The 27,950-nt window shown below is 44.5% G+C and overlaps 1 protein-coding gene across 1 annotated transcript in view; it reads left to right on the top strand.

The window, feature by feature from the left end:
- The window catches only part of LOC142564743 (transmembrane protein 208), a 48,440-nt gene that overhangs the window by 16,725 nt on the left and 3,765 nt on the right, over nucleotides 1–27,950 (top strand). The window contains exon 5 of the mRNA XM_075675888.1: nucleotides 14,329–14,413. Coding sequence (XP_075532003.1) covers nucleotides 14,329–14,413 — 85 coding nt within the window. The remainder of the gene's footprint in view (nucleotides 1–14,328; nucleotides 14,414–27,950) is intronic.

Below are 27,950 nucleotides of genomic sequence, written 5' to 3' on the forward strand. Positions count from 1 at the left end.
TGACGGCTTTCTGCTGCAACAATCTGCCAGACAGCGGTATGCTGTTTGCACGCTTGTCCTGGAACAACTTGCACACGGCCTGGTCCACGCCTTCAAAAGCCGGAGCGGCCACAGTCTTGTGCTCCCCATGTGCTCCATTCTCCAGTGCCACCAAGATGCTGTCTTTGGATATTAATATGGTCGACAGGAAGCTACACGGTATCCCAAACTAGACACCGATATTCATCTTCTTTTTTCCGGTTGCAGCTTCCGTGATGATTTGAGATTTCTCTAATGTCGAATTCCAATGGCGGAGTCGGAGCAAGTTTTTCTGCTTGTTACGGAGCAAGTTTGTTCTAATGACAGAGTGAGGGCGGGAGTAAGGTGTTCCAATGAGAGAGTCTGAGAGGATTCAGAGCAGGAGTCTCTCCGTGGAGCAGAAAAAGATGCTCCGCCAAAATCGACGGAGTCGACCGAAACTCTGCGTGACGTATTTCCTTTACCACACTCGTCTGCTGGGAGGCGCCACCGGTCACGACTCGCGAGGAAGCAAAAGCTGCTGCACGCTTGGCGAGATATCCATTCCGCACTTTTAAAAAAACAACGGGTGAACGGCGCTCAAAAGACAAATGACCGGAGCGGCGGTGCTGGGAGCAAACAGCGGGAGGAAATGACTACACGCAAGGTATCCTGGGTAACTCGGCGATAGAAGTTCTGGTTCCGTCTTGCTCCTGTGGCGCAGGTTGTGTTCTACTCGCGGATTTGGAGGCGTTCCTCTACGCCAGAGTCGAGTGCTCGCTCGCGCAGTCTGTCAGCTGCTCTGACTCCATCATTGCGTTTCTTAACTTGCATTTCTTAACTGGAGGAGGCATTTCACAAGGCTTACTGCTGCACACAACGGCCAAGCACAACGAGGACAACGAGCGGTACGAAACAAGTCGTCTGGCCGCTTCTGCTAGAGTCGCAGCCGGAGGTCAAGTGGCATTGTATGGTTGCCAGTAAAAACAAGTTATGCGCTACAATTACCCTCTAAGCAAGCAACAACAGGTGGCAGCAAGCAAGTTTCTAAAGTGATTAAAGAACATGTTTTATCACCTTTTTTTATTAGGATTTCACTTTTTGATGTTACATTGAGACCATGTGAAGAAGAACACATGCAACCCGCTACGGTAGAAATTTTTGTTGTCACGGGGCTGCCGGCTGAAGATGTGTCATTGTTGAGGGATATGAAATGCATGTACTCCTTGTACCTCCACCGGAAACTCTGAAATATTTTGTTGTTGCAAAGATTTCGTTGTTGAGGGCTTCTGTTATCGCAGGGTTTGACTGTATATATATATATATACCTCTACCACTTGGTTGGCTTCCTACACTTCACACACATACTCTTTTTTTCCCGCTTTGAAATTCCTAATGCTAATGCATTAAAACCAAGCTGGCTATTCACATGTCTTAAAGGGGCCCTGAACCACTTTTTGTCGAAGCAGAGAAAGGCATTTGAAGTGAAAATAGGCTACTTCAGAAATACCTTCCTGCAAAAAGTACTTCAATGCGTTCAGCAGAAGTGGAGTTATTGGCAATCAAACACGGCCTCTGCTGTGCTCCCATTCCTTCTTCAATGCCTGGCACTGCAAAGGCTACAGCGCAGTGTGGCAGTCCCACAATGCTCCGCCTTCTAAATGTCACCATGGCACGCAATTCAAATTTAATTTTGGATGTGAACGTAGACACCATGACTTTTGCCTCTGGTGCCTACAGTGTGCTAAGCATAAGCCAAACGCGGTTGTCCTCAGCGAGCCGCAGTGCGCTTAGCCAGTGGATCGTGGTGGCACCCCGTGGCAGCCGTGGTATCTACGCCATGTAGCCGGCCGCAGCTTGATGTCAGCTATTGGCCAATAACGGCCGTCTATGGGAATGACGAAATAGTACGTCCGATGACGGAATAGTGTGTCTAGAAGAGAGTGAGGACAGGGCCTTTTGTTGAAAAGAGAGAGAGTGTTTGAGAGAAAGAGGACTTCACAATCCGCTTGCGAGCTCCACGCTCCGCGTATGACAGCAAAACTTGGCTGAGATCTTCACAGCTGCGTATTCTACCCACAGACTATGTTATTTCACCAAGCCCGGAGGGTGGTTCAGGGCCCCTTTAAAGTATGGTGCTGTTTTGAAGGAAGCCATATCTGTTCCTCGTGGCAGCAGTGTGTCCTCATAAAGCTACAGTTTCTCCAACACTTGACTGATACTTCGAATGTATGTGAAGATATTAGTTTGGAACTCCTCACTGATTCTTAAAGATTATCATTGTCCTTGTGGATACCAGATCCTGTTCTCAAAACGGGATTAAGACATTTTTAATTCTATGAACAGAAGGCACATGCGGACTGGAATGTTTAACTTCATACAAACACACAGCTAAAGTGGCGTTTCTATTCTCAGCCACGTGAGCAGTGACTATTTCAACTTTTCCAGCAGTTGAAAATTGGCTGGTCTTTGTCATAGCCATGTAAGTGCTCAACAAAAGCAATGAACAAGCATAGTTTCCTTCAAACAGCACAATCCTTGCTTGCTTGCACTGTATTTCACATCTACCTGGCAATTATCCTGAGGTATGCTTCCTGAGAATGCTGATACAATCAATGCGTCCACGGGCCGTGGCCGCACGCAGACTGAGATGTTCAGCTCGATACAAACACACAGCTAAAGTGGCATTTCTATTCTCAGCCACGGAACCAGTGACTACAGTAGAACCTTGTTTGTACGTTTTGGTAAAGAATGCGAGAAAATGGGTACGAGCTGTATTCACGCAGTGGCAGCAGTGGACGGCAGACTGAACGCGTTCTTAAAAAATTCTGCACTTGTTCACAGGAAGCCACTGGGATATTACGAAGACCTTGGGATATCATCGGAGCTGCGCCTGCACGCCTGGCTGACAGCCGAAGACTCATCGTGCCGATCTTCGCATCTATAATTGCGGACAAGCCACACTCTGGTGACCACACTCTGGTTACAAAAGGACGGACACCACCGGCTCTGCTGGCATTCACGCAGTGGCAGCAGTGGACGGCAGACTGAACACATTCTTAAAAAATTCTGCACTTTTTCACAGGAAGCCACTGGGATATCACGAAGGCCTTGGGGTATCATCGGAGCTGCGCCTGCACGCCTGGCTGACAGCCGAAGAATCATCGTGCCGATCTTCGCATCGATAACTGCGGACAAGCTACGTGACCACACTCTGGTTACAAAAGGAGGGACACCACCGGCTCTGCTGGCATTCACGCAGTGGCAGCAGTGGACGGCAGACTGAACGCATTCTTAAAAAATTCGGCACTTGTTCACAGGAAGCCACTGGGATATCACGAAGGCCTTGGGGTATCATCAGAGCTGCGCCTGCACGCCTGGCTGACAGCCGAAGAATCATCGTGCCGATCTTCGCATCGATAACTGCGGACAAGCTACGTGACCACACTCTGGTTACAAAAGGAGGGACACCACCGGCTCTGCTGGCATTCACGCAGTGGCAGCAGTGGACGGCAGACTGAACGCATTCTTAAAAAATTCGGCACTTGTTCACAGGAAGCCACTGGGATATCACGAAGGCCTTGGGGTACCATCAGAGCTGCGCCTGCACGCCTGGCTGACAGCCGAAGAATCATCGTGCCGATCTTCGCATCGATAACTGCGGACAAGCTACGTGACCACACTCTGGTTACAAAAGGAGGGACACCACCGGCTCTGCTGGCATTCACGCAGTGGCAGCAGTGGACGGCAGACTGAACGCATTCTTAAAAAATTCGGCACTTGTTCACAGGAAGCCACTGGGATATCACGAAGGCCTTGGGGTATCATCAGAGCTGCGCCTGCACGCCTGGCTGACAGCCGAAGAATCATCGTGCCGATTTTCGCATCGATAACTGCAGACAAGCCACGTGACCACACTCTGGTTACAAAAGGACGGACACCACCGGCTCTGCTGGCATTCACGCAGTGGCAGCAGTGGACGGCAGACTGAACACATTCTTAAATAATTCTGCACTTTTTCACAGGAAGCCACTGGGATATCACGAAGGCCTTGGGGTATCATCGGAGCTGCGCCTGCACGCCTGGCTGACAGCCGAAGAATCATCGTGCCGATCTTCGCATCGATAACTGCGGACAAGCTACGTGACCACACTCTGGTTACAAAAGGAGGGACACCACCGGCTCTGCTGGCATTCACGCAGTGGCAGCAGTGGACGGCAGACTGAACGCATTCTTAAAAAATTCGGCACTTGTTCACAGGAAGCCACTGGGATATCACGAAGGCCTTGGGGTATCATCGGAGCTGCGCCTGCACGCCTGGCTGACAGCCGAAGAATCATCGTGCCGATCTTCGCATCGATAACTGCGGACAAGCTACGTGACCACACTCTGGTTACAAAAGGAGGGACACCACCGGCTCTGCTGGCATTCACGCAGTGGCAGCAGTGGACGGCAGACTGAACGCATTCTTAAAAAATTCGGCACTCGTTCACAGGAAGCCACTGGGATATCACGAAGGCCTTGGGGTATCATCGGAGCTGCGCCTGCACGCCTGGCTGACAGCCGAAGAATCATCGTGCCGATCTTCGCATCGATAACTGCAGACAAGCCACGTGACCACACTCTGGTTACAAAAGGACGGACACCACCGGCTCTGCTGGCATTCACGCAGTGGCAGCAGTGGACGGCAGACTGAACGCATTCTTAAAAAATTCGGCACTTGTTCACAGGAAGCCACTGGGATATCACGAAGGCCTTGGGGTATCATCGGAGCTGCGCCTGCACGCCTGGCTGACAGCCGAAGAATCATCGTGCCGATCTTCGCATCGATAACTGCAGACAAGCCACGTGACCACACTCTGGTTACAAAAGGACGGACACCACCGGCTCTGCTGGCATTCACGCAGTGGCAGCAGTGGACGGCAGACTGAATACGTTCTTAAGAAATTCTGCACTTGTTCACGGGTTGGTGGTACTTTTAGCCTCTCTTGTAAGGACTGTAGATCTGGTTTTGTCCACTGCTGCCACAGTGAGGTGTCTATTAGAGCATTCTTGGTGATCTCAGATATGGAAGAAAATGAGTGTTTGACATGTCATAGTGTGTTGCCTGAAGATGGCATGTATATAACATGCACTGGTTGCAAGTACTCGTACCATCTAGGGAAATGCTCGGGGGTAAAAACATCCAATTTCCGTGCCAAGGGTGACTCACTGAAATCTAGCTGGAACTGTGCAACATGTGAACTTGGAAAAAAGGATGTGGCAACACCGTAACACCAACAGAAGACTTAAACATTCAGAAGAGATTGAAAGAGCTAGATGAAAAGATAACCCTCATGCTTCCCCTCGTGACTAAAGTTGACAATTTGACACAGCTATTGAAAACGGTCAGTGACATAGAAACATTGATACAGCACCTTTCCGACAAATATGATACAATATTAAGTAAGTTAGACAAGCAAAACTCTGACATTGCAGTCTTGGAAAGTAGGGTCGAGGCCATAAAGTTGGGAACGTCCGCAAGCATGAAGGAAGTCAAACTGCAGCTGAATGAGCTGGAACAGTACAGTCGCAGGCAAAACATGGAAGTACATGGCCTCGCAGTGGAGGCACACAAAGACCTGCTCGTGAAAATGAATGATCTTGCATGCAAACTTCAGCTACCGCTGCTTGAGAACAGTAACCTTAATGCGCTTCATAGGCTACCTGCACGAAAGGGAAAGAAGCCTATCCTTCTTGCTCGGTTTTCATCCGTCCTACATAAGGAAGAGTGGATGCGCAATCGCTCGCGCCTTGAGAATGAAGCACCAAACGTTAAATTTTTTGACAACCTGGCACCTTTCAACAAACGCCTTCTTTGGCTAGCAAGTGGAAAAGGCAGGGAAAAGAACTATCGGTTTGTGTGGCAAAAGAATGGTCACATATTTGCACGAAAAACTGAAGGCACTGACGCGATTCGCATCCGCGATGAAAGTGACATTGATAACATGATATAATGTGCTATTTAGATAGTGTATATCTACTGTGAATGACAGTTCAAATGGATAACAGTCCTTAGCACAATGTTAACTCTTTTAAATGTGTGAATGTTTCAAAATCTGGATGCTTTTCCTTTTATCATCTGAATGCATGCAGTTTAAGAAACAAAGAAGAAGAAATTGATATTTTTTTGTCGTCATTGAACCATGAATTGATACGCTGGCTTTCACTGAAACCTGGTATACTGAATCTGGTTATAGGTGTGAAGTGCTGTTTAGGAAAACCAAAAAAGGGGGTGGTGTAGCTTTGTACATGAAAAACAGCTTTTTTTACGAAATAATTCCACAGTGCACAGTTTTGACCCCTTCCTATGAATCACTTTTTATTCAGACAAATGCATTCATCTTTGGCGTAATTTATCGGCCACTTTCTGCGTCTCTTCAAGAGTTCTTCAACTTTTTAGAAATAGTATTGGGGGACCTCTCCTTGCAAAGTAGACCTGTGGTAATAATGGGTGATTTTAATATTAACCTACTGGAACAGTCAAATTCTGCCAATGAATTTGTTGATATGATGTTGGCCGACGGCTTTTCCAATATAATCACAGCGCCTACTCGTATCACAGGCTCCAGCGAAACACTTATTAATCTATGCCTAACAAACAGTGATATTCGTGGTACCACGGCAGGAGTACTCCCGAGTGACATCAGTGATCACCTGTCAACCTTCTGCTTTATGGAAAGGTCAACTAAACAAATATTCGAACATACTTACCCACCAAATAGTTACCGCGTTATAAACCAAAGCAAAATTGAACATTTTCGTCAAATCGTCTTCTCTGTCGACTGGAGCCAATTGCAGCGTGACGAAGATCCTAATATTTTATACGACAAATTCTTGCACAAAATAACAGAGTTGTATGAATGCCCTTTACAGTTGTAACAATGGCAAAGTGCAGAAAACGAAGGAAGCCTTGGATTACACGTGACCTGCTCAGGGGAATCAAGGCACGAAATAGGCTTTTTTCCAAGTTTATAAAATATAAAGACTTGACAGTTCTGAAAGAGTATAAAAAAGTTAGAAATCAATTAGGTGCAGATATAAAAAAATCTAGAATTCAATACTACGCTCATAAATTTTGAGATATCTCCTTTGACCCTCAAAAAACGGGGCGTACAGTCAAAGGTCTTCTACAGAAATCGGAAAAAAAACCCTACACAAATGACAATTGAAGTAACGGTTCTGAGTGGTAAAGCTCTAGCCAATGAGTTCAACAGACATTTTTTGGCATTTGGAGATTTTCCTGCAAGAACGCCCAGTAATCGAAAATACATGGAATATAATCTTCAGCACAGCCTTTTCTTATATCCAGCTACTCCTGCAGAGATTAATGATATTATCTTAAGTTTCAAAAATAACTGTTCTTGTAGTTTTGATCAGCGTTTTTAGATCTCTTTCAGTTTGAAAGCTCCGGCGCGCGGAGTGTCGCCTTTCTCTTTCCTGCCGCGCGGTGGCGCTCGCCACAGTGTTTGCCCGACCGGCCCGGTCCATCCCTATCGTCGCCGCTGCTGCAACCGCCTTGTCAAAGTAGCAAGCAGTGGTTTTTTTCACGTGTGCATGTTTACGCTGTGTGGTACAGTCGTGAATTTCACACAAATATTCCGCCTGCTTAGTCTGTACACACCTATAAAGACCGGTCTTCGTGGAAGTGTGGAGGGTGCACCGAGTGCTGTGCTTGTAGGTGTTCAAGACACACTGAAGAAATCGAGAGAAGCACACCGCTGTAAGCAAGCACACCTGCATGACCTGATTGAATCCAGAATTCTTGAGTTAGCCTCTGAACCTAATGACTTGCCCCAGCACAGTGGCAGTGACCACATTTACTCCAAGGGAGAAGTAGATGAAAGCACCTAGCTCCTACTACTTTTCGGGCTATGTGGTGCATAAGCGCAGCAAGAGTACAACATGCCCTTCCTGCATAGAGGATATCAGCTCTCCAGTGCCAGTTGTTGGCAGTCACTCATACCTCACGGTGTACAGGAGCTTCAAGCAAAGCTGCCTAAAGCACCTTACCAAAAAGATGTTAGAGTTTACAAATATTGTAAACAGAGCAGTTTCAATTTCATTGAAAGAAGGCCCACTTTCTGCGGATATGTTTTGGGAGGTGTTGGACGAGTTGGAATTGAGAAACCTTGCGCGGCTTGGATGTGCAGAGCATATGGCCTCTTTTACATGCCAGGTGTTGAATTTTGTCATAGTTACACGCAAGCACTTCTACACGAGAGATGTGAATCGCCGGCTGGAAAGCAGAGAAAAAGTCACCACTGCAAATAAAAAAGCTCGTCTTCTGTAGGCATTCCTTCCGTGTTTCGCGCCAGGTGTGTCTGCATTCAGTGTTTGTTTGTGTGCGCTTGAATAAATGCTCAAAGTGAACGTGAAAAACCCTGCTCTCTGTGCTGTTTGCTCTAGAAACAAAACGGAACATGGCTATTTTAAATCGTCTTTTATGGTTCGTGAACTATTCACAAGAACTATTGATAGCGTTACGCCAACAGGCACTAAACTATCCAGGATAAACATCGCAAATATGATGCGATAGATAAAGCGCGAAGCAAATTAAGTAAACGATCGCAGTTTTTCGCGATCTTGCTTCAGCCTGCTCTTTAGCTCACCCTTACTGCTCAGGCCAAACAGTTATTTAACCATGAGACTGAATTCACTTTCTACGTGACAACTAAAAAAAGGCCAACAAATTTGAATTCTGCGCATCCGGCGGAGATGGCTGCCGCAGCCGCTGCCGAGCGCGAGCTCTCCGGGCCGACAGTGACCGCAGCGCCGCATGGTGAGTAGAAACGGAAGGGGGCCGCTTTCTCGTGCGCGGCTCGTTGGGAGCTTGCAAACTGAAAGAGATCTAAAAACGTTGGTTTTGATGGCATTAAGGTAGCACCAATTAAAGCAATTGCTGACCTAATAGTTAATCTGCTTTGTCATATAACAAATCTAATCTTGACAACAGGTATTTTCCCCGAAAAAATGAAGATGGCAAGAGTTGCTGTTTTGTTTAAAGGTGGTGCTGCAAATATAATTAGTAATTATAGACGTATATCAGTTCTACCGTTGTTTTCCAAAATAGTAAAAAAAGTTATTAATACACGGATTACTACCTATCTTAACAAACACCAGTTAATTTCTCCCAGCCAGTACGGATTTCAGAGGAAGAAATCAACTGAATCTGCCTTGCTCAGTATTAAGGATAAACTTATTAACAACATAGAAAATCAATTGTACACATTAGGCGTTTTTCTAGACTTCAGCAAAGCGTTTGGTTCTATTAAACATAATATACTTCTTAGCAAACTTCCGTATTATGGAATACGAGGCACTTCACTTAAATTATTGCAGAACTACCTTGCCGGTCGTTCCCAGTATGTTGTTATTAATAATGCCACGTGTAATTCTGAGCTAAGAAAATTTGGGGTTCCTCAGGGGTCAATCCTGGGACCTACTCCGTTTCATTTATACATCAATGACATGGTATCTATCCCACAAACCCCTTCTATTGCCCTTTACGCAGACAACACAAGTGTATTTTTTTCTGGTGACACTTTAGGTTCCTTAATTCCGCGTGTAAGCTTATGGCTTAAGAATCTATCAGACTGGCTTGTTACAAATGAACTCTCATTAAATGTTGACAAAACTAAGTACACTGTTTTTACCCCTGTTAACAGACCTGTTTATATTAATGATGATGTGGCATTCGAGTCGCGACCGCTAAAAAAGGTAACACAAATTAAATTTTTAGGTGTTCAGTTTCATGAAAACCTTCATTGGTCTTGCCATGTTCACTATATTAAGCGCAATATTGCCCATTGTATTGGTACGCTTAGTAAGTTTCGCTTATTGTTGCCTCATTATATACGACGTCAACTGTATTTTAATACTGTTCATTCGCGACTGCATTACTGCCTGCCTGTTTGGGGCACCACTACTAGGTCTAACATGGAAAGCCTCCATCGATTACAGAAAAAAAGTGTGCGCTTTATTGAAAATCTACCACAATGTGAATCAACATCTGTATATTTTTCGCAGAATTGCATCATGGACATTGAATCACTATATAAGCTGCGATTATCAGAGCTTGCATAATCAGATTTCAAAACTGATCCACAACTCTTCTCTTTGAGGTATACCAAACATGAATCCCATTACGAGTTTAGGAGCACCAACTTCATCAAGTTTAAATGTAGGACGAATTACGGGGCACAACTGTTAAGTTGGCAAATTCCAAATCTGTTAAACCTTTATCCTGCTCTGATTGACATCATGGAAAACTGTTCCTCTTTGCCTGCTTTCCGAAACCAGGCAAAGAGATTTTTCTTAAATCGTGTATAAATCAGTTAGTTTTTTTTTCCATTTTTTTTGTCCGGTGAACATATTTGTCATGTGAATCATTTCTTTTTATTGTCGTATAGGAGATCCAGTTAGGATTCCTTGCTTTGCGTTTTTTTTTTTGATCAAGTGAACATGTTTGTAGTTATTATACATTCTAAATTAGATTGATTTAAATGTACAGTGTATGTATATTGCTGTATGTGAATTGTAGTCTTCCTGTAAAAAAAAAATTGTTTGTACTTTGTAATTTGCCATGTCGAAACTGTGCCTGCATGAATTCAGGGTGTCTAGGGCCTAGTCAGGTGACCACGTGTGTCACCTTTAGCCCTCTTCACCCGGACAACTGTATATTGTCTAAATGTCAATAAAGTCAAGTCAAGTAAAAAATGTACGACCCAAGGTCACTAAAAGATTTGGCAGACTCAACTGTAGTTGACATTACATAATGCGAATCGCAGCACGAATCATTGCAGCATGAGACGCCGAAGTGCGCTGAGCTGGAGGTGCTTGAGGGACCCAATAGGAACATTGTCCTTTTGCAGCTTCAACAAGCTTATGTTTGCGCTCCTCAAATTCAGCCTGGGTCAAGCAGCTCCTTTGGGTAGAGCATTTTGGCAGGAAGTTTTGATACCCACCTTGCGAGAATTGTTGCGGCCCTAGATGCTGACACGTGTTGAGCTGTCAGGACCCAAGCGGTCTAAGACCCGCTTTGTTGTTTTCCTATTGCATGGTGTTTTAAGACGGCAAAGGGAAACATAGGAAGTCGACTGCTGTGCAATGCAGGAATATGGTGCTGCCAGAGTGAAACATGATGCTTACATCCGCCTGCAGCACGGTACGGTGGCACATTTGGGTTATCGCCTATTAAAAGCATCCAGTACGCTTCTAATGGCACTACACCGCAGGCACTGTGAAACAGATAGGTGAACTCGCCCAGGAATGCACATTACTAAGGGGAAGATGCTCATTGTAAGAGCGTTGGCGGAAATATCAGATAATGCGACAACGGGCAAGGCATTTGCTGATACCAGAAGAGAAAAGTGAGTACTTGCAGGCATGTTACACGAGTGGACAAGTGCTTCGGGGAAGTTGCTGTCACGGCCGTCTACTGCTCCTGATTGCGTGTGCCTCACATTTTTTCTAGCCCACACGGGATCTAGTGGCCGGAAAACATATCAGAGGATACTGACCGTTGGTGCCAGAAAATTGTGTTCTTTGGGAATATATGAACCGGTAAAAAAGAAGCGTGATTGTGTTGGGTAATTTTTCGTGTTCTTGATCACGAATTTGGCACCAGGAAATCGTACGAAACAGGATTGTATCAACGAGACTTTACTGTACTTCAACTTTTCCAGCAGTCGAAAATTGGCTGGTCTTTGTCATAGTCATGTGAATGCTCAACAGAAGCAATGAACAAACAATGCTTCCTTCAAACAGCACATCCTTGCTTGCTTGCATTGTATTTCATGTCTACCTTGCGACTATTCTGAAATATGATACCTAATGCTCAGGCAATCAATGCATCCATGTGCCATGGCCAAGCCATGCCGCTCCACGCTGATGATGACTATGCTCTTTTTCATGCCTAAAGGGCCCCTCGCCAGGTCTAGCCATTTTGAGCTAACAAGCGCAGTGCATACAATGTGCGCTAGCGATCGTGTCTGCTAAGTATTACATCCCTACGTGCCGCAGTAAGAACTTAAATTTCAAACCAAATGCTGTTTACCCTTCTTGTGGGCACCTTGCTCTCAGCCGGAGAGTCGACGTCAATCGCACAAGTGCGTCTACATACATGGCAGTGCTGTGACAAGAATTATTGAGGGCGACATCAGTTATTTGTTTAATGTGTTGCTCCAACAGACTAATTAAAGTTCAGAGAAATAATAAAATGTAGAAACCGAATGTCTGCTGTTTTTGTTCTACTTTGTACCATAGCAAGAGAGATGTACATCTGTTTCGTCTGCTTGTTCCCATGCTTGTGTGCAGAGAATGAAACTATGTCATTTTCTACCGTGTTCCAGCGCTGCGATCCTGCTCTTTCATCCTCTCGTGTCTGCCTCAGTGCTTGTGACTGTGGCATTGACTTATACTGCTGATCAGATGTTCACTTGCAAAGCACACAAAATGGTATGCTGCGCAAAATGAGACAAACGCAACGGCTCTTGTGGAAGACCGTCACCGGAAGTGCACCACTCAGCAAAAACGCGAGAGAGAGAGAAAAAGAGGCAGGGTCTGTGATGTATTCATCATGCAATCCTCTGGCTACAGTATGGGATAATGCAGGGAAGGAATTTCGCTTGGGGAGGCTAAACAGGCAAAGTGGAGAGAGTGTCTATGTTGACGGTGACGCCTGCGTCCTGAGCACTGTCATGAGTACTGGCATGTGCCATGTCCTCACACTAACTATGCTTTTCAAATGTTACGTCATTGCTTACCATGCCTGTTAAACACTCATGCACAATAATATCGATGTCACTTCTTGGTCCGTTTCATGTTTGCATGAGTCCTTGTGATATTTGAACAATGCTAAATTTGTTGCTTAACTTTTTTTTCACTGTTTTTGTTGTTTATGTGTAAACAGCGGATTGCTTGGCCTTTTTTATTTGTTAATGTTTTCTTATTTTTTTTATATTTTTTTTTTGCTGGCACAAGTTGAAGCCAACATTGTGTAGTATTGTTTGTATTGTTGGTCTTAAATTAGTGCCTGTGCCTGCCACTGCTGTCCTCAGACTGGGTTTTAAGACGTGTCAATTTGCTGTGTGCAACTTTTTCCTTAAATCCCCCATAAATTGTATGTTTATAGAAATAAAGGCAATTCAATTCAATCGTAGGCAAAATTACAACAAAAACTTGTGAGATGTGGTGACTGTTGTACTCCGCAAAGCATACTGGCCCGCAAATACTGGCCCGCAAAGCAGCAGCCAGGCAGTTGTACCGGCCGACCCGATGGAATTTCGAAGACCGTCCCCAGACTAGCAAACTTCCAAAAAACAGACTAAAACAAAGGTACTTCAGCACAGGGTATCTCGAGTAGAAATAGGCAGAAGAGAGAAACGCAGCACCCCGGCCGGGTGTCGGATGACCGCAGGTCTGGGAACGCAGTTGGAGGAGAGACATGTTTAACTTTGGATTGGGCGGGCGCTAAGAGGCCCGCAGGAAAGAAGACAGCCCACACCTTTGCGCGAGACCAAGCGCCAACCATCATTGCCAACTCCGCCGATCACTGCCGTGGCCGATGGCGATAATTAGGAGCAACCAAGCCGTCTACTTACACCGGAGCCACTGATCAACTGACATCACCGCATCGCATCAGATGATGGACGTGTAACCTGTGAACCCTCTGCTGAAATCCCATTGTTTCTTCATGCACCGTGTCCTGTTGTCACATTATATGTTTGATTTTTTTTTCTGTGAACTATTTGTTTTGCTTTTTGTCATATTTCTTAACTGTACTTTGATTAATGATCCCTAATATAAGTTTTGATTGTATATTTGCATATGGCGTCTCGCGTCCACTCTCTTCGCGTAGCACACCTGCAGGCATGACACTAAGGTTCCTTACACGAGGTAACTTTGTTGTTGTCTATGCCTCAAAAGTTTACAACAGAGCCCGTGTTGATGTCGATGTCACGGCGTGCTGCACATTGCAAGTGACTGTCCGGACATACTTGAAAGTTGAATTTAAATATGTTTCAAGCTACACTCGCTATGGATATTTTTGTTGATGTTGTGTGTATGTCCGCAGAAGTCAATCTCCCACGTTATTTCGACTTTGGAATTTTGTGTCAGGTACTCCTTTAAACACAAATTTGGTGTTGCCTTTCATTTGGTGCTTCACTTATCCTTGATGTCTCATTCTCCATCTGCAGTTCCCCAACATAACTTATTTGTTATTCTGATATTCATCATCTCGTGCCTTAACATACTTGCTTTACTTCTTTTTCTTTTCTCTTGCATAAGGCATCTGAAAGACTTGATCATCTTCACTGCCTGTATACAAACACTTTCACTGGCCTCAACGTATGCCTGGATTTTATGGCTTGTGGTGAGTAACATGTTGACTATGCTCAAGGACAACTTATCCTTATCTATGAGACAAAAGTTATGGGGGCAGAACTTCTGCAAATACATTCCCATGAAAAGTAGTTTGGGCTACCTGGAACTAGTTTCAGTTTCTCCGACCTTGCATAGCTGCTGTACTCTTGTGAAGGCAGGCACAGTTAACTCTGTGTAAATTTCTGATGTTCATCAGTGTTTATGTACAGTGCAGACCACTTATAACATAACCGCTTTTAGTGCGGGACCGGTTATAGCGTGGGTTTGTTGACCACCGAGATATCTCCCATAGAACTCAATGTATAGGCGGACCGTTTATTGTGTACGTGCGCAAAGCAGACTACCGGTTATAGTGCGGTTCCTTTAACTGCGCGACCATGAAATCGGCGCACGGAGCACGGCCTTTTCTCAGAGGCGAAGAAGGAGAAGGGCGGGAGACTTTAGAGGAAGGAGGGCAAGTGTTTTCGTCACTATAGCAGCATCCAATCAGGGTGCGTGCTGCGCGGAGTGTGGGGTAGAAGTGATAGTGGTGACAGCGCACTCCTTTTTTTTTTTCAGTCTTTTTCTTGCATTTGGTGTGAGCACGTCATGATCTCATCGTGTCGTAGTTGTCCTCTGTGCACGTGTGTTGTCGGGCTTTTGTCACCATGGCGTCGGCGGCATCTTCAAGCAGTGTGAGAAAGAGGCATGCCTTATCGCTGGAGACGAAGGAATGTGTTATAAGGGACATAGAAAGTGGGCTGAAGAAGGCGTTGGTGGCAGCCAAATACGGCGTTTCCGACACAACCGTGTCCACCATATACATGAACAAGGACAAATTGTGGCAGCAACTGCAGCAAGATTCCTCTTCCCTGTCACGGAAGAGAATACATACGTCGAAGCACGAAGACGTGGACGCAGCGCTCTTCAGATGGTTCCGTCAAGTCAGGGTTCAGGGCGTACCAGTGCGTGGCCCCATGCTCCAACAAAAAGCCAAGTCCCTTGGTGCTCTTTTAGGCCACGACGACTTCAACCCACTTAATGGATGGATCCAGCGATTCAAGGATTGCCATGGTATCAGCTGCAAAGTGGTGCGCGGTGAAAGCGGTGATGTCAATGACGAGTCCATCAAAGTCTGGCTTCATTTAAATTTGGAAACCATGCTGTCCACGTATACGGACAGAGACGTTTACAATGCCGACGAAGCTGGCATATTTTATAACCTTTTTATATTTATTTATTCAGAATACCCCTAAAGGCCCTCTCGCAGGAGGGTATTACACAGGGGGGGGGGGGGGGGAGGTGTTGCAGTAACGCATACAATGGTAATAAGGGAGTAATAAGTCGGAAAAAAAAAATGGTAACTGATAAACAATAATCACAAAAAATAATAATACAAGGCCAATAAGATATAAGATTACCGTAGTACTAATAATAATCAGAAGTGTACAAAAAGAATACGAATCACAAGCATACAAAAATGGAGGGTAATCTGGGTCATAGAAAGCACTCGGACCATTAATGTATAACAAATCAGAAAAACAACACAACACGTGAACCTAAAAAGAAAAGGCAAAACACGGCAATAAAAATAGGAATAATAACCATAAAAATATGCATGTTACACAGAAGACAAGAACATTTTTTACACCATTCGTTGTGTAAAAGAAAAAAACCCAACCGCACTCTTGCGCTGAGAGGCGAAACCCGCTCTGGCCGCAAGGCCTCAAAAGAGCGCATAACTGTGTTGTTCTGTGCTAACATAAATGGAAGCGACGAGCGCTGCCTGTTTGTCATTGGAAAATCAGCGAGGCCACGTTGCTTTAAAAAGCGAGAGTGCCTGCCATTGACATACAAATCCAACAAAAAGGCGTAGATGACGCAAGACATGTTCACAAGCTGGCTTTGCAAGTTCGATGAAGACATGGTGGCAGAGAAGCGACAGGTCGTACTCATTCTCAACAATTGCACAGCCCACAACATCAAGCCCATGTTGACTGCCTGCCATTGACATACAAATCCAACAAAAAGGCGTGGATGACGCAAGACATGTTCACAAGCTGGCTTTGCAAGTTCGATGAAGACATGGTGGCAGAGAAGCGACAGGTCGTACTCATTCTCAACAATTGCACAGCCCACAACATCAAGCCCATGTTGACTGCAGTCATGTTAAAGTTTCTGCCTGCCAACATGACTGCAAAATGTCAGCTGCTCGACCAGGGTGTCATTGCAACCGTAAAGGCACTTTACAAAAAACGCATCTGCGAAAGAGCTTTGCTGAGCATGCAGCAGCAGCAGCCTCTTAAAGTGAATTTGAGGAGCATGATTGATATGGTTGCCACTTCGTGGTGGCAGGTAAAAGCCACTACAATTAGCAAGTGCTTCAACAAAGCAGGCTTTGTGCAAAATGCAGAGACTCTTGACGCCGATAAGTTGAGCGACAATGTTGCCGGTGAGACGGTCAACACTGACGACACGTGATCTGGCCTCGCTGAAAGCAGGTTTGTTTCCGCCACAGACACCTTCCAAGAATATATCGATGCCGGTGAGTCGGAGCTTCCTGTCTGCGAGGAAGCCAGCACGGATGATGCGATCATTGCAGCGGTGCCCGGTAGCGCGGAGCTTGCAACCGAAGATTAGTCATACGATGATGTTGACCCGATGCCAGACCCAGATGTCCCATGCAAAGACGCTTTCGAATACCTCAACAAAGTGAACATGTACTGTGCCAAGAACAGTTTGAGTGAGAAAGCGCTTCACTGCTTAAGCCTTGTAGAGGACGAAATTCTTTGAAGTGCTGTTAAAAAAAATCTCCAGACGAAAATAACAATGTTCTTCCGCTGATGCCGCACTTGTCAGCAGAATTTGGTTTCTGTGCTGTGTTGCGATTGTGCTACATGTGTGTGTGAGTGAAATATTACGCCCAAGAAGTCCATACCTGAAGAGGCAAAACCATTCTACCCCATTCGGGAAGAACTTTCTGTTGTCGATAACCTGTTGCATGGAGAGCGCCTTGTTGTTCCGTCCTCCCTCACGGCTCAGATCATCGGCACCACGCACGACACACATCCAGGTATCACGCGCACGAAGGCGCGACTGCGTGAGCGGTTTTGGTGGCTACGAATGGATAAGCAAGTGGAAACGGCAGTAAAAAACTGCCACATCTGCCTGGAGGCAGATAAGTCTGCCAACACATCACCAGCACCGTTGCAGCCTGTTGAATGGCCTGAGCGACCGTGGCAGAGGCTTGGCCTAGACATTGTTGGTCCTTTGGAGCATGCAGCTCACAACAGCAGATTTGCTGTAACGCTTGTTGACTACCATTCTAAATGGCCAGAGGTATATTTTTGCAGCGAAGTGTCCACGAGCGCCGTGAAAGACTTTTTAACAAGTGTTTTTGTCCGTGAAGGCTACCCAGAAGAGATCGTTTGTGACAATGGACCTCAGTTGACTTCGCGTGAATTCATCATCTTCCTGCAAAACAGACACATCCGTCTTTCACATTCCTCGGTATACTACCCCCAAACGAATGGGCAAATAGAACGGTTCAATCACACATTGAAAAACTTCATTCAAGTCGCACTCGAAAGACGACCACTTCGGCAAGCTGTCACAGAATACCTTGCCATTTGCCGGTGTACTCCGCAGGCCGCCACCGGGGTCGCCCCAGCAGTCTACGAGCCCATCGCCATCGTAGACGGTGCGACGTCCAAAGCGGCCGACCCGAGAGCCCCGGCCACCGGCCTATCTCCAAGACTATCAGACCAACTAGTTGGCGGTCTGATGTTGTGTACATAGTCTGTAAATATGTGTAAACAAGTACAGTGTGCATGCTTTGGGGTTTCCTTACTAATACTAACAACTAATCACTAAAGATAAGGGGGGGATTATGTTGTATTCAGTTTCATTATTCATTTGAATTCTTTATTCCCCAGGGGGCGCTTCTGTTCTTCGTTACATATATATATATAAAGGGAGGGGGAGTCGGAATGCTCATCCATCAGGGAACCAAATGGAAAAGAGTAAATTGAAAATGTCAAGAGCATCTTTGGTTATCAGGTACAATGAGTGGGAAAAAAAAACTTGGCTGGGCGTTATGTATTTGTGGACGGGAAATAATTGCACAGAGAAGAAAAAAGAGTTAGTGGAATACATAAGCGCTGATATTAAGGGTTTCGGGAATGGTGCTTAAATTATTCTATTAGGTGGCATGAATGCCCACATACAGGATTTAGATGGCTATACAGACAACAACGAGAAGTCAATGCTAGACCTTTGTGAGCAACATAACGTCGTTATCATGAATACAGGGCCTAAGTGTGAAGGGCAGATCACGTGGGAAGTGGGAAACCGGCAATCAACTATTGATTACTGTCTGATGACAGAAAGAATTCATGATAAGTTGAGAGAAATGGTTATTGATGGAGGAAGGGTGTAGCAGCATAGGGAGTGACCATAAACGCATCATTTTGAAAATGGGATATGTAGTTGGGAAAGAGAGCAAGGAGTGCAAAATGACCAGTCCAAATTTGAACGCTGAACAAATAACAAATATAGTCACTAGATTCGAGGAAGAACTTGGCAAATGGCCAAATAAAGAGTGGGAATATAGTGAGCTTCTAAGTGTAATAACAACAGAAAGAAGGAAAGAGAAACAACATATTCATTGGAAAGGAAAAAAGAAAACGAAAAGCTGGTGGAACAGAGATATGAGAAGCAATTGCTGAACGACAGAACGCTTCCCGAGAGCACAGGCAGGCAAAGAAGGCGCAGTTGCCGCAGGATGAAGTAACCAGTACATGGGAAATATACTGGGAAAAAAGTCTGTGGTTCAAATACTGGTTCAAGCAAAGATAAAAGGTGAAAGTGAACGTTGGTTTTCAGAAATATGTGAGAAAAAGAAGGCCGCACCTAGAATATTTTGGAACCGCATAAAATTATTAGGCAGGAAGTCAACAACAATGCAATATACCTTGGACGAAGATGAAAACAGACTGGAAGGAGAAGCGGCAATAAATTACGTCCGAAAAATAACAGCCGAATCTTTCCAAGGCGATGACGAGGTTATATTTGAAGCAAAAAAGAGCATGAAAGAGACCCAGGTGGAAAAGGAGCTGGTGCTGACAAATTTCAACTGGAAGAAAGCAGAAGAGAAAATTATTAAGCGCACAGCCACAGGGCTAGACGAGTTTCCCGTTAGGCTGATTAATGAACTAGGACCAAAAAGTAACAAAGCTCTGGTGAAGGCAGTGGAAGAAACTTTAAAAGGTAGGCAAATACTAGACAGTTGGCGACAAAGTAGAATGAATTTAATTTGTAAAGGTAAGGGGGGAGAAAGATAGAATTCACTCGTATAGACTGTTGACCACTACATCGGTAATATACAGGCTAGCAATACAGGCAATCAAATTAAAGCTTCAAGCATGGGCAGAGAATAATGGCACTTTGGGAGAACTTCGGAATGGCTTCAGAATAGGTAGGTGTTTAGATGATAACTTATTTGTTCTTACTCACTGTATTGCAATATCAAAAGTAGAAAGCAGACCGTTATATGTGGCCTTTTTAGACTTACAGGAGCCTATGACAATGTCGACTGCAACATTTTGTGGGATATTCTGGAAGGGGAAGGCTTAGGTGACGATTGTCTACAGCTTTTGAGAGAGATTTACCTAGAAAATACCGTTTGCATTGAATTGGAAGGGATGAGGAGCGAGGAGAAAGTTCATATCAACAAGGGACTGAGGCAGGGGTGCCCTTTATCCCCACTGCTGTTTATGATGTACATGGTGAAGATGCAGAGAGCGCTAGAAGGAAGTAATATTGGGTTTAATCTCTCATACAAACAGGCAGGTACTACAGTATAGAGCACCAGCTTCCAGGTTTATTTTATGTGGAACAAGGAAAGTGATTTGCAATGTCTGGCTGATATCTGTGGACAGGAAGGCAACAATTTAGGTTTGAAATTTAGTGTTAGAAAATCGGGTGTTATGGTATTCAACGAAAGCAGTGAACAGACAGTGGCGATACGGGGCCAGGAAATACCTCGGGTAACAGAATATAAATACCGTGGTATATGGATAAACGAAGGCAATAGATATATGGAAACACAGGAAAAAACAATAACAGTGAAGGGAAAGAGAAATGGCAGCCAAAATGAAGCACAGAATGCTATGGGGATACAATAGGTACGAGGTTCCCCGAGGTATGTGGAAAGGTGTAATGGTTCCAGGACTTACTTTTGGAAATGTGGTTATTTGCTTTAAATCAGGGGTACAATCAGGACTCGATGGGAACCATCTATGGGAACCACAGCTCTATGTCTGTGGGCAGCAACATGTTCTCCGTGTGGCACACTGAATTTTATATTCCTTATTTCTCGAATGACTCCCCCAGCATTTGAACAAGATGGTCCAAGCTTAAACTTACTGCTTTGACAGTTTGTCATGCTACACACACGACTCCAACACACTGAAAATGCATGATGCCTCCCCATTGCCACTGGCTTGGCAAAATAACTTCTTTTTGAACAAGCTCTCATAATATAAGCAGTGCTTTGTCAACAATCTATGCAAAAGCTTGTTCCATTTACATCTTTTGATTACAGTGGCAGTAATACTGGTTGGGACGGTAGGCCAATGCTACAAACATGGTTTCAGTTTCATATCCAATTGTATTGCACATGCAATTTTCCAACTCATTTTCTTCGAAAAAACGCGTGCATTAGCATTCGATAAATATAGTAATTATTGATTAAGAGCTGCATTTTCACTTGCAACTCTGCCAAGGGAAGCCTACAAATCAGTGCCTTTAGTGGGATATGCAGCATGTCTTCGACACACTCACTGTCCCTTAGGGTTAACAAGGCCAACTCTACTGGGATCAGGTACATGTGTACTGTCTAGCCAAGTTTGAATTATTTGGCGAGGGCCAATTTCAGAATTGAAATAATGAGAGTCTTCGCCCATATATATGTATGGGCACTAGCTGGGACCTTCAGCTGGGATCAAATTAGCTGAATAATAGAATTAACAGGAGTTGAACTAATGGAAGTCTACTGTATCAGAATCCTTAACAAACATTAATGGAAGCGGAAGACGATTTGCAGCTGATGAGCATACTCATTGCATTGCTCCGGTCGAACGCCTCTACAACAAAACACTTCTGCAACATTGACACGGAAAATGTGCTGCGCGTCAAGATAGGAAGAGAGGTGGGAAAAAAAAGTGGGCCTTGTGACTTAAACAACACGTGGACCCTCGACTCCAATATGGGAGAAGACGGGGGCATGCAGATAGTGGTTGTGGTAATGAGAGGGAGCCTCTGCTTGCTTTTTCATGCCATCAGCTCTCACTATTTCATTTGCTTCTATTTACACTATTAACGCTAAACCATTTTTAAAAATTCTTGAATCAGATGTTCCCGAGATGGTGCATTACAACTTTTAGTGCACAACCATAATTTCCAGTGGGGCCTGGCGGGGGCCTTTAAAGGGTCCCTGAAATGGTTTGGACAAATTTTCTAGACACGTAGGGTACAGCTACAGTAATGATAACGTCACAATTTAAGTGTCTCATATTAAAAGAGCTACAGACGATTACAAGTTACTCTGCTCCTTAGCCATGCTTCTTCTCAACTTGTTTGCCGAGGGATCAGGGCTAAGCTCTCCCTTCACTGGCTCTGCGTCATGATGTGACATCGTGTCACCTACTTCCAGTTGTCTTGGAGCCAGCTCGTGAAACCTCTCCATCCTTTCCGCTAGCTGCCTGGCTGTCGATCCCCCGCGAGAGCTATCCAAGCGGTGTGTGTTCTGTTGCAGCACCGAGTGTGTCCAGTATTCTGCTAACTGCAGGCGAGCTGGGCATTTTGATGGGTGTGCGGAGGCGTAAAACAAAACCCCTCCATACTACTACCGCTGTAATGAAGGGACTTTGCTTAAATGTGAGTGGCCTGAGCACCCTGCACGGTGCACCCACCTAGTGGTGCAGAGCTTAACTAGCCAAAGACAGAGCTACTATTGCTGCAACCAAGTGTAAAACATGTTAAACACTTAAAAAGACAGTGTGTTTGTGATTACACTCCTGTCGAAAATTTACACCAGCAGCAAAGTAGGATACACTTGGTTACTGCTATATTAGCTATATGTTTGGTTAAGCGCTGTGCCACCTGGTGGCTACACCGTGCAGGCAGTTCATATTTGCACCTCCGCTCATCAGGTAAAATGCCCAGGCCCAGTCCACTTGCACTTGTGTTTACCCTAATACCAGACATGCTAAAAGGCTCTATTGTGGTAGTAATTCTCCGGCTTGAAGTGGACGTCTGCAAACATATAGATGCAGGTGCTGATGGGATACTGACTGCCCGATGCGCTGCAGCCATACTGCTCGCATGTTGCCTTGCAGAGGGACATGTTGTTGCAGCTTGACATGTTGCCAATTGCTAGATTTGCCGCCCACAGCATAGCAAAAGTGATCGATAGGGCTCGCGAAAGAAAAAAAAGCTTGAGACCAGCACTGACTGCGCAGCGTCAATGTGGAGAACGTTATACCACAAGCAGACGACACTTGCTGTGGGCCGGAAGTGCTTGAGTGTAGTGATGAATTGTCGTTGTGTATTCTCTTTCTGTTACTTTTTTTTCTATACAAACAAACTAACTAACATTTCAACTATTATGAACATTTGTTCACCATAAAGTTAGAAAAAGTAACGATCATGTGCCCTGGGTAGCCTCTCGGTTAGCTCACCTGACTGATGTCAATAGGGAGGGGGTGGCTGAAAACAAGGGGGAGCGGTGGTGCTGCGATTGGTGGTGATGGACATTTTTAAAACCTTATAATAAATAACCTGCTTTACACAGGGTGCCTAAATGTCCCACTTAATGATCAGAAGGACCTAACCTAACAACTCAATACGTTTGTACAAAATAGTCCAAATTGGTTCGGAGTCTCTTTAAGAGGGAGCTTTAGCTCGGGTGCTCCTATCTAAATAAATGTAAAAGGAGAATTCGTGTTTCTCGGCAACCACGGCACCAAATTTGACGAGATTTGTTGCATTTAAAAGAAAAACTTAACATCTAGTGACTGTTGGTTTCGAATTTTTGATTTAGATCCTCTACTTTTTATTAAAGATTGGCAAAAATAGAAAATTTTCAGAAACAACTACACAACTCAGCAAGAAAAAACAATACCACAATTTTGTGAATTGCATCTGATAGTACATCTAAAGCGGACAAAATTTATATGTTACACATGAATCTAAAAAAATTCAGTAATATGGCAATACAGCTTCTGCAGAACCCTTGTACACAACGTAACAAATTCATGTAAGATATAAATTGACATATCGAATTTGCCTACTTTGAATAATCTAATGGATGCCGTTTACAGAACCACAATATCTATTCTTGACGCTAAGCTATTAATTTATAAACTTCGTGCGTCTATATTTTTTGAACCTTAGAATTTTTGAAAATCGTTCTCACGAAATTCAGGCCCTCAATCGAAATTCCGCTTCCAACATTCACTAGAATTTAACTTTCTTTTTCAAATGCAACAAATTTCATCAAAATCGGCCCAGAAACGCGTTTTTGCGTTTTACATGTATTTGAATAGGCTGCGTTGGAGTTGGGCTCGAGCTAAAGCTTCCTCTTAAGGGCTAAAGCTTTGGGTGTTAATCGCAGGTAAATTGGCATACTGACATATGAAGCAGTGCTTGTGAACACGACACAAAGAAGCAGAATAAATGGACTGGACAACAACTGCACTCACAACTACATTTTATTTAAAAAAAGAAGAGCAATATACAGCCATAACAGAGCATCATCGTGCGACAAACCACTATTTAGCAGAAGACAAAGGAACAAAATACAGCATTGCTGTTCGAAAGTGATCCTATCACCCTTTTTGCTGGTCTTTCACACTTCACGCTCGTTCAAGCATGACAGACAGATGGCTCATAAATGTATCTTTTCATTCGTCTATATGGAATGCCTTGATTGTTTATCTGGTTAGCAGATACCTATAATTAGAAAGTATAGTAGTATCACTGAAAAGCGGCAAGCATCCACATTTCGAACAATGCCCTTTTACATGAGAGTGAATGTTGTGCTGCAGGGACCTTTTACGTTCCAGCAATCGTGTGTTTACAGAGCGACCAGTTGTTCGATGTACATCTTACCACATGGCAGAGGCAAACAGTAAACAGACATCTTGCATTTCACAAAAATAGACGTGCTTAATCTTGCATTCAAATTGTTTCACCTTCATAGACAATCTACTATCAAGCCTGGCACATAATTTTCCCAGCTTGTTTGCCGCAAAAAACACAACTCTCAAGCCATACCGGCTGCCCACATTTTTCAAGTTATGCGTTACCTTGTGCACACGGTATTGACAAGCATTCTTTTTCTTTCATTTTCTTTTTCAAAGTGATGCGTCTCAAAGCTGTTGTGTACACAACGAACCAATTTTTGCCCAGATATATGCAAAGCACACTCATTGTACCCAGCACTTTGTAGCCTAATAACCTGCTTTTTAAAACTTCCATTTATTTTTTTCTGGATAAGATTTTGTCAAAGCTGCATGCAGACAAGAAAAAGCTAAGCTGCATTTGTTGGGTAGTTAATGAAGATACATTGAAGGCAGGGTCCAGGATGAGTTTGTGATTGAACAGTAAGTATAAAAACTTAAGGTGTAAAAATTTCCTTCTGGACTATAGGGTGTTCAACCGTTAGACAGGATTAATTCTGAGACAGAGTCATTGCAGCTGTACTTCGAGAAAATGAAACAAACAGCCCTTCTCTGAATTTTTTCCAATGCATCAATGTTAGTTTTAGTACATGGGTCCTGAATGACACTCGCATACAGTTGCGTTCACTTACAACAAACCTGACGGTCACACTGATTGTGTTTGTTGTATCCAAAGTTTGTAGTACTAAGTGGACTTTTCATATTACTGACGAAAATAAAAAAGTCAGTTAAGTACAGCATTTATTTCTTGAGAAATTTGTTATGTGTGTCTGCTTTTTTCAAAACACACCCTATGATGGCATTTTCTAGCCTCTCCAGGGCGTCCATATGCTTCTTTTCAAGGCCCTTGCTGCCAACAAACTGTTTCAGGGATGCGGTGTAACTAACCGCTGTTGAAGCACTCACGGCAACTGGTGGCAGGTCAGCATCCTCAACATCTTCCTCAGAGTCTTCGCTTTCGGGTCGTGCTCACACGACACACGCGATGGCTTTGTTAGTGCATGGCTCTGCTATCTCGGTGTCATCGTTCGCACCTACAAAGTCATTTCAAGCAACATCAGGCCTGGCTAGTTGTGCGTCAATGATGCATTGCCACAGCTCCACTTGTGTTGGATTGCGAGGCCATTCTACAACTTTGTCTGTTGTTCCTGGGCCCACAAACCTCCCCTTATGGAAGCAGTTCGCAATTCCCTCCGCAGTTAGCTCAATCCAGGCAGCCTCAAGCATTTCCACAGTGGTGAACAAAGAGATGTGAAGTGGGACATTGGCAACTGTTTGATTAAGTGCTATCAGCATCTGCTAGATTACGTGCCATTGATAGGACACCTTGCGGGCGTGAATGAAGCCCATGTACAGCGGCTGAATCTTGGATGTCACATTTGATGGCACAAAAAGTATGGTCACCACAGTCAGGCAAAGCTCCACATGTGTGCCGAACAGTTATGACCTTCCTGTTTTGCTTCATCATGTCCTGGTCGAATTCAACCAGCCACTTGTTAAACAATTTGCGTGTCATCCATGCCTTTGCATTGTGTCTGTAGCGCTCTGGGATCTAACTCCAAAAGCACCGTGACTTGCTAGACTTCCCGATGACAAATGGTAGCCGTTGGTCACTGCCGTCCATGGACGGCAGTGACCAACGTGTTACTGTCGGCAGTGACGTTTGTGTTACCGCCGTGGACGACGGTAACACGAAGCTTATTGCGTTTTCCAACAGCACAAGTGTCTCCTTTAAAGGCATGGATCTTCGACCACAGCATCTGGTAGAAGAGTGCAGTTTTGTTGGCATTGTATATGTCGACGTATATACATATGCGTCCATATACATATGTGTCCGACGCATATACATACGCATATACATATGAAGTCCAAGAGGGAAGCAAAGCTTCTTGCCTTTGAAAGCATGAGTGGTCCACTAATTGGAACGTTTCAGCACTGGGCATCAACGAACCACTTAAGCAACGGATCTTCAACATCTGCGTAGGTCGCTTTCCAAAGGCGCTTTCTTGTCATTGGGTCAGTGTTGATACTTGCACTTAAAATCTTGTCCTTGTCTTTGGCTGTTGCCAAAATGGTCGACTTGAAGAGGCCGTATTTCTTCACCAAGTCGCAGTTCCTTGCTCCTTGAGCAAGTTCATTAAGAATAGCTTTCTTCGTTGTGATGTTGATAGCCTTTCTTTTCGAACATGAAGTTGAACATGGTGCACAGTCCCCATCACACTAGGTGGATTTTCAGCTTCAAAATCTTGTGATGAAGTCGTCTTGGAGCCTCCTATTCTCCTTAAAATTGTAAAGATGCAGCAACGAGGTTAGTGCAAGCTCCGTGCACTGAGAAAGTAACAACTGTATAAAGAAGCAATGCATGAACTGTGCGCTGCCTCTTTACAATAGCAGCACACAATGCGGAACGCTGATTGGGGAATCAGCGCATGCCATGTGACTGGCTGGGTGCCACTAGACAGTGCCGATGGAGTGTGCAGCAGGCCTGCCTTCGGCAGTTCCAGTGCTCCGTTTTTATTGCTTTTTGGATTTTTTCCTGGAAATGAGGGGGGAGTAGAGGAACGGGAAGAGGTCGTGTATAATGAAGCTGGGAAACTTTCTTTGAATGCCACGCCTACAGGAAGTGCGAATATTTAGACAGTATGGTGAAGTTTATGGTGCCTCTATGTTTGCTCTAACCGAGTTGTGAGGTTGCGGTTGTTCATTGTATCCGAGACTCAGTGTCATTGCCGTAATACACATTTTGATGGTAGCACCACTCTCGTTCGTAATAGCTGAGAATTCATCATAACTGCGGCCATTATCAGTGGGCATGACTGTATTCCAGTTTTTGTCTTATCAATGACATACAAGCTAACTGCTTTGGATGAGGGGGGGTCAAAAGTACTTCGTCAACACACGAACCAGGATCGCACAGGCATCCACTACCGGTGGTGCTACAAGTGCATACATACTCGTCGATCTACAGCTATATACAACTACAGCTACAAGGGGGCTTCTTTAAGCTTGTGATGGATTAAGCACAGTTTTCAAAAAGTGGGTGAGCGGGTGTTCTTAGTAGTACCGGTATTACAACTCAAGATATTTGTTATCATGACCCCAAGATATTTATATTCTATGACTTCAGTTCGTGGTTCACAACTGATAGAATAGAAGTTAAGAGGAGCTTTCTTTTTTGTTACACCGTGGACAAGTGACTTCAGAATTCAGTTCCATTTTTCTGTATGGCTGAGTTTAGAACTATATGGTCTTCATTAGTTTTTACCTGATTAAGAAGTATGCAGTCATCTGCAAATCGGCACA

The sequence above is a fragment of the Dermacentor variabilis genome, chromosome 1, assembly GCF_050947875.1.
Source record: "Dermacentor variabilis isolate Ectoservices chromosome 1, ASM5094787v1, whole genome shotgun sequence".
NCBI classification, from domain to species: Eukaryota; Metazoa; Arthropoda; class Arachnida; order Ixodida; family Ixodidae; genus Dermacentor; species Dermacentor variabilis.